Below are 7,551 nucleotides of genomic sequence, written 5' to 3'. Positions count from 1 at the left end.
AATTATTTCCCTGTCTCTGCGGTAACATATAATTGGGAATCAGTTACAGCAGATAACCCTGCTCTCTCCAACTTTCCAGAATTGGTATAAACATGTGTCATGCTGGAAGCGAACCTTGAACAGAGAGGAGTGAACACATTTCTTAAACCACGTTTACGATCCGCTTTAAAGACCGGAAAGAGACTAAAGAACACCGGAAACCAGTTTCCTGGGAAAGTGGGTCAGATGACTATATCAGTCATACCTGATGAACTCCTCTGATGTGAAGGATAATATTTTGTAGCGAGTACAAATTCACTTGATTTTGTCAAGCAAAAATGCCAATTCGTTAATAAATACATACACTGATTCAGAAGGGGTTGTTTTTTTAATTATTTAAATATATTCTCTGAACACAACACATTTTGATTATACATTATCCATAACCATGTTACTTACTTGGTGTAACTTGTATATCTGCATAGTCATGACCATTATTTCCGAGTGTGACAGGTTCACACCAGTATCTCCCTTCATCCTTACATTCTACCGGATCTATGGTAAGCATTGACAGTCCAGAGCTGACTTCTTCGAAAGATACATTGTAAGTTGGAGAACTATAATTATTATGGTAGTAAATGGTATCTGGATAGGGCCTCACACGCCAATCAACTATCCACGTAGCATCGAATATGCTAGGACCGAATTTCCATCGGACTTGGGCGAGGTCTTCGGAACTGCTGATGCTAAAGTTGCAAGAGAATGTGACGGGTGACCCTTCTTGAGGTGTTGCTGTTGTTACCATGACATTGGTTGGTATGAACTGCTTAGACCACACCGCTAAAGAACGGAAAATAATAAAGTTCATCTTGAAGTTTCGAAATGCGTAGCAAGTTTATTTGGTGGTTTTGTATTGGCACTGTGCTGTAACATGAAGTATTTTGCTGCAGTGAATAAAATGCACATTGACAGACGCGAACCTTAAAAAACTAAAGCTACACTCAAATTGTTTGTTGGGGTTCCATTAAGGTTATACACTATTTTAAAGTGTTGCGATTTGGTAGTTCACAACATCTTGCGAATGGTAGTAAGCTTCGGCAAAAATTGCATTGCTCATTTCCTTGCGAGCGTGTAGAAGAGTTCAAATATCACAGAAATGCTTTTATAGGTCCTGTGGTTCTTGAGTTATGTTGTAAAGAGGGCTGAAACAACAACACCTTTGTAAAATGTACATAACTCATTAACAACAATAAATTAAGCAAGTTTTCAAAGTATATGATTTGTAAAATGGACTTTTGCAAAACATCAAAGTGTTATTTTTCAATAATATATTGATTTAGACAATAAAAGTCGATTTTTTGGCTGCTTCGACCAACAATACCGCATATACCCTTAATAGCAGTTTGATGATCATTTGGCTAGCAGTACGTAATTGATTGGGCTTATTAAAACTGAATTGTTACTTAACATTTTTAATTCACACAACGTTGAGTGTGGCATATAGTGTAGCAAACTTCATCAAAGAGAGGCACCATATGGCATATGAAGTGTTTGCGCTGATTACGAACATTAAAGTTAAGCTAAATTTTGCTGGGAACACGGCCGTTTTTAACGTCTACTTTCACACTGTGGTCTACTTTTATCGAAAACAACGAAAACTGAGGGGGTAAACTATTAGTCTCGTATACACGTTTGTGGCGTGTCAGACGCCTACACAGCGAATGCCCACCGTTACTGATGAGTACGTTGAAGATATGGACACGTAATACGCTTTAAGCTTACTGAAAGTTAAGTTTTTAAGCTTACTGAAAGTTAAGTTTTTAAGCTTACTGAAAGTTAAGCTTCCTTAAAATCCCATTAGATCATGGTTATATAATAGTTAAAGTGTCCAATATCTTCAATTTAACAATAATTTTGTCTCTAAGCTAAAGCAATTAATTAGTTTAATTGAATCTATTCCAAAGTGAAAGTCCGATTCTTGAAGACCCGGTCAGTGGCCCGAATGTAGACGGGTGGAAAAATTCGGTCTTTTTTTCACCAAAACATAAACTGTGACGGTGAATCTGAACATGCCGGTACGCTATTTTAGCCTATTTAACATCGTAAAGAAGTACGACACAGCAAAATGTACAATTTACTCCAGATTTTAGGCCCCGTAAAAAATAAGTTACGTAGCTGGTTAAAATAGACTAAAACTTATCGTGTATTGTTGCGTACATAATTGGTCTTTCGTAGGAGCTTAATGATGAAATCTGAACATACCGGTATGTTATTTTAGCATTACTACGGAACCCGGTAAATTACTACGGAACCCGTAAAATACTACGGAACCCGTAAATTACTAAGGCACCCGTAAATTACTACGGAACCCGTAAATTGCTACGGAACCCGTAAATTACTACGGAACCCGTAAATTGCTACGGAACCCGTAAATTGCTACGGAACCCGTAAATTGCTACGGAACCCGTAAATTGCTACGGAACCCGTAAATTGCTACGGCACCGTAAATTACTACGGAACCCGTAAATTACTGCGTAACCCGTAGATTGCTACGGAACCCGTAAATTACTACGGAACCCGTAAATTGCTACGGAACCCGTAAATTGCTACGGAACCCGTAAATTGCTACGGAACCCGTAAATTGCTACGGCACCCGTAAATTGCTACGGAACCCGTAAATTGCTACGGAACCCGTAAATTGCTACGGAACCCGTAAATTGCTACGGAATCCGTAAATTGCTACGGAACCCGTAAATTGCTACGGAACCCGTAAATTGCTACGGAACCCGTAAATTGCTACGGAACCCGTAAATTGCTACGGAACCCGTAAATTGCTACGGAACCCGTAAATTGCTACGGAACCCGTAAATTGCTACGGAACCCGTAAATTGCTACGGAACCCGTAAATTGCTACGGCACCCGTAAATTGCTACGGAATCCGTAAATTGCTACGGAACCCGTAAATTGCTACGGAACCCGTAAATTGCTACGGAACCCGTAAATTGCTACGGAACCCGTAAATTGCTACGGAACCCGTAAATTGCTACGGAACCCGTAAATTGCTACGGAACCCGAAAATTGCTACGGAACCCGTAAATTGCTACGGAACCCGTAAATTGCTACGGAACCCGTAAATTGCTACGGCACCCGTAAATTGCTACGGAACCCGTAAATTGCTACGGAACCCGTAAATTGCTACGGAACCCGTAAATTGCTACGGAACCAGAAAATTGCTACGGCACCCGTAAATTACTACGGAACCCGTAAATTGCTACGGAACCCGTAAATTACTACGGAACCCGTAAATTGCTACGGAACCCGTAAATTGCTACGGAACCCGTAAATTGCTACGGAACCCGTAAATTGCTACGGCACCCGTAAATTGCTACGGAACCCGTAAATTGCTACAGAACCCGTAAATTGCTACGGAATCCGTAAATTGCTACGGAACCCGTAAATTGCTACGGAACCCGTAAATTGCTACGGAACCCGTAAATTGCTACGGAACCCGTAAATTGCTACGGAACCCGTAAATTGCTACGGAATCCGTAAATTGCTACCCGTAAATTGCTACGGAACCCGTAAATTGCTACGGAACCCGTAAATTGCTACGGAACCCGTAAATTGCTACGGAACCCGTAAATTGCTACGGAACCCGTAAATTGCTACGGAACCCGTAAATTGCTACGGAACCCGAAAATTGCTACGGAACCCGTAAATTGCTACGGAACCCGTAAATTGCTACGGCACCCGTAAATTGCTACGGAACCCGTAAATTGCTACGGAACCCGTAAATTGCTACGGAACCCGTAAATTGCTACGGAACCCGTAAATTGCTACGGAACCAGAAAATTGCTACGGAACCCGTAAATTGCTACGGAACCCGTAAATTGCTACGGCACCCGTAAATTGCTACGGAACCCGTAAATTGCTACGGAACCCGTAAATTGCTACCCGTAAATTGCTACGGAACCCGTAAATAGCCTACGGAACCCGGCACCCTTAAATTGCTACGGCACCCGTAAATTGCTACGGAACCCGTAAATTGCTACGGCACCCGTAAATTGCTACGGAACCCGTAAATTGCTACGGAACCCGTAAATTGCTACGGCACCCGTAAATTGCTACGGCACCCGTCAATTGCTACATAAAATTATATGTAATGTAGAATTTTATCGGAAATTTTGGCCCGTAGAGCATTTAGTTACGTAGCTGGTTGAAACAAGCTAAAACTCATCGCGTAGCGTTACATTTGTAAATCGGACCAAATTGATTCTTCGGAAGAGTGCGACGATGATACCAGAACATACCGATACACTATTTCGGCATTGTAAAGAATAGTGCGTGTATTATCAGTACATGTCATATCATTTCTGCAAAGTATATGGACTGTGACACTGTTATGCTCGCACAAATTATTATCATTAGCATCTGTTTTACTTGTAAATAAAGAGAGGATGATATTATGAACTGTTTTTATGTTCCAATATTCTGACTAAAATACGCTATACCGTACGCTATACCGTACGGTATGATTCGCATTTTGTGCAGTGAATTTAGTGATGGTGTACGGACATATGTTGTCTATTATCAAGCATCTAAGGAGTGTGAACGGTAACTCTTGGATAGCATTTTTATCTAAAGCTTCTGGTTTACTTGAAAAAATTAATAAAATATAATTGGGAGTGTTTTTGTGGGTCTATTCTAGTGATCAAAATGGGCTATTTTCAACTTCGAAAGGACATTTCGTCGCCATTATCGGCGACCGATTACATTCGGTAACTATGTAGGGTTGGGCGGTATGGGAATTTTGAGTCAACAGTACCGCTATACTTTTGTGTGCTAATTGGTATCGGTAGTTTACAATTATAACTCTTTGTATCGCCCTACACCACTTTAACGAAATAAGACTCCTTAAGTCAAAACTGAGGGCGCTCTAGATAAAAGTAGACATCACGCATAGGCGGCGAACGGCCGTGGGAAAGTGGCATTATGCAGTCATGTGTACAGCAGAATTCACCACGACCTTTGCAGGACTTAAACCCCATTAATCCAAGATAAACCTCATTGAAAACAGCTCAACTATGTTAAATCAGTGATGTGTCTCATATCCATGGTTAAATCCACAAATACATGTTTCTGATTTACCTGTCTTATATTGCAATGGGCTGTGGTGAAATAGGTATCCTGATTTCAGTTGGATGCACCATTACAAAGCAAACGCACAGAACAATACTGTGCGTGGCCTTTGTTTCCCAAATGAGAACAATAGTCTGCGTATTGTTAACCAGGCTTGTTGATGGTACAACTCATGTCAAACTTGTCAGAGTAATTGTGATTGTATCATACAAGTAAATGAGAAACATGTGGTTTTAGACTTAACACGGTTTGGAAATTTTTCATTTTAGCTCTCTATCGGGCAGTCAGAATTCCATATTTGGGAGGGCTCGACAACAATCTACCCAAAATCGCATTTCAATAATATTTAGATGACCATAGAGGGATTTTTTACAGCTTCTATGGCGAAAATTGATCAAACCAATCACCCGACGGTGTCCCTTCGAAGTTGGAGCTATCACAAGTCAGCTCTTGAGCACAATTTGCCATTGAAATTACACGTCCGACTGCTAAGAAATTTTGAAATTCTCTCTTCGAAAAAAAATAGCTCGACAACAGTTTTCCCGTGACATGTTTTACTTCAAATTGTAGTATGTTATGGATGAATATTATAATTCACATGTGAGCCTCTATGGCTAATATTGGGTGAAGGGTTTTCCCACCAGCTTACTAACTAGTTTATTGCATATACCTACAATACAGTGAGTGAGCTAGAGGTCAATCTTCAATTGGAGCGATGTGTGTGCACTGAATAGGAAAAACGGACAGTAACTGCATAATGGTCAAATTTTGACAAATTCAAAAGAGGTGAAGTTGGATTTCTTTGAGTTGCAACAACTGCTTAGGCTTGAAAAAATGAGAAATGTCAAACAAAAGGAATAAAGAGTTTGTTTGACTTAATCGTGACAGGTCCAGACAACCAAAACAACAACAAAAACATTGTCTTCGTTGGGTATGCTTAAAATGTTCGAGTCTTATAAACTATTTTCATAATTAAGTCTTTATCACTTGATAAGGCAAGTAATATCAACGAGAGGGTGTTTTAAGGTGTCCTCACTTATTTGAATAAGTTGTAATAACAAGGCAAGCGGGTCATTTCTATGAGTGAACTTCTACTACATTCTCCTTATATTTATTCGTTCTTCTCAAATCTGTACTTTATATAATTGCCGTTAATGTCCGTGACATAATGTGCTAACTGACAAACATTTTGCAGGCAGTTCCGATGATTATAACGTCAGACTGCTCGTTCAATCTCTCGAGCTGCCTGTCTTCCAAAAACAAATTAATAACAATGAAAATTATTAATTTAAACTTCAACACTACTTGTTTATTTCGCTTACCGGGAGCGCTTTCGAGAAACTTCGTCATCAGCCGATGTTGTTAGCTCTGATATTTTCTTGGAAACGGCTAGAGACCAACCTGATCAGGTGACATCACACTTGATGACGTCACCGACGTCTGAAGTTTCCTGCCCCTGGTGCCGCTGATTAATACAAAAATTTCACTTTTCAGCATTTTTGCATGGAGATTATGAAGACGTGAGCTGACATGGTTTTAAACAAGCCTGTTCCAAACGTGTGATAAATACAATGTAGCCTCTTTACATCCCCTCTTTCTTGCAACCCACCCTTAATTTAGATAAAATAGTCATACTTATATGATAAACTTACCTTGAGAAAATAAAATTGTAAACAGCTTAGCGAAAATTAATAGTTTTAGTGGCATTTTATATTACAACCAATGCTTATGCATCCTTTTTGGAAACGTCAGTAGTTTTTCCACACCGTGGTTCGAATCTGTTTTCTTACTGCTAATTTGTTTCACACCAAAAGACCGCAAAGCACAGCAGACAACTGTAGACTGATATTGTTTTCGATGTATTGTACACATATAAATGAAGTAAACGGCTCATGTCATCAAAATTTACACTAGCCAACTCCAACGGAACAACGCGATTTCCGTAAATGCAACGTGATTCAATATCCACATGTAGCTTCTAGCTTATATTTTGTTAATTTCTCCCTTAATCCATTCTACCGGTCATGTATTTATTTAAGTCATTAAAAAACCCATTTTGGTTTGAATGCTTATTTTCACTTCGTTTTATGACAATCAACCAATCAATAATCTTTAGCTATATCAGATAATCCAAGATGACCTTGTAAAATTATGCTTTTAATGCTTTATTATATCCACCGTCCGAGGCTCATTAAAAACAATCTTTAGTTATTCAACCTCAGATGACCCTTGACCTTGAAAATTATCTTAAAAATACGTTGGCCTTTTGCATCCAAAATGTTAAGATTCTTTGCGGTTCAGTTATTGGTACGATAGCGGTAACAGCAACACTTCCCCTTTGTAAGTATACCGATAAAAACAATGTGAATTCACGATATAAAGAGCCACCGGTGCCATGTGATCACCAATAAAGTTATAGGGCCAAACCAAACG

General features: G+C 39.5%; 1 protein-coding gene across 2 annotated transcripts in view; it reads right to left on the bottom strand.

Annotated features, from left to right (window-relative positions):
* The window catches only part of LOC140170096 (uncharacterized), a 13,052-nt gene extending 6,160 nt beyond the window's left edge, over positions 1-6,892 (bottom strand). For both annotated transcript variants that reach the window (XR_011861487.1, XM_072193416.1), the window contains exons 1-2: positions 6,771-6,892; positions 439-819 (exon numbers count right to left, since the gene is read on the bottom strand). Coding sequence is in view for 1 of the 2 variants with exons in the window: in XM_072193416.1 (XP_072049517.1) it covers positions 439-819; positions 6,771-6,825 (436 nt within the window). In the remaining variant the exon portion in view is untranslated. The remainder of the gene's footprint in view (positions 1-438; positions 820-6,770) is intronic.
* Positions 6,893-7,551: the final 659 nt, after the last annotated feature.

Source organism: Amphiura filiformis, chromosome 14 (assembly GCF_039555335.1).
Source record: "Amphiura filiformis chromosome 14, Afil_fr2py, whole genome shotgun sequence".
In the NCBI taxonomy this organism is placed as follows: Eukaryota; Metazoa; Echinodermata; class Ophiuroidea; order Amphilepidida; family Amphiuridae; genus Amphiura; species Amphiura filiformis.
Note: the sequence above shows the minus strand (reverse complement) of the source record. Positions and strands in the feature narration are given on the sequence as shown.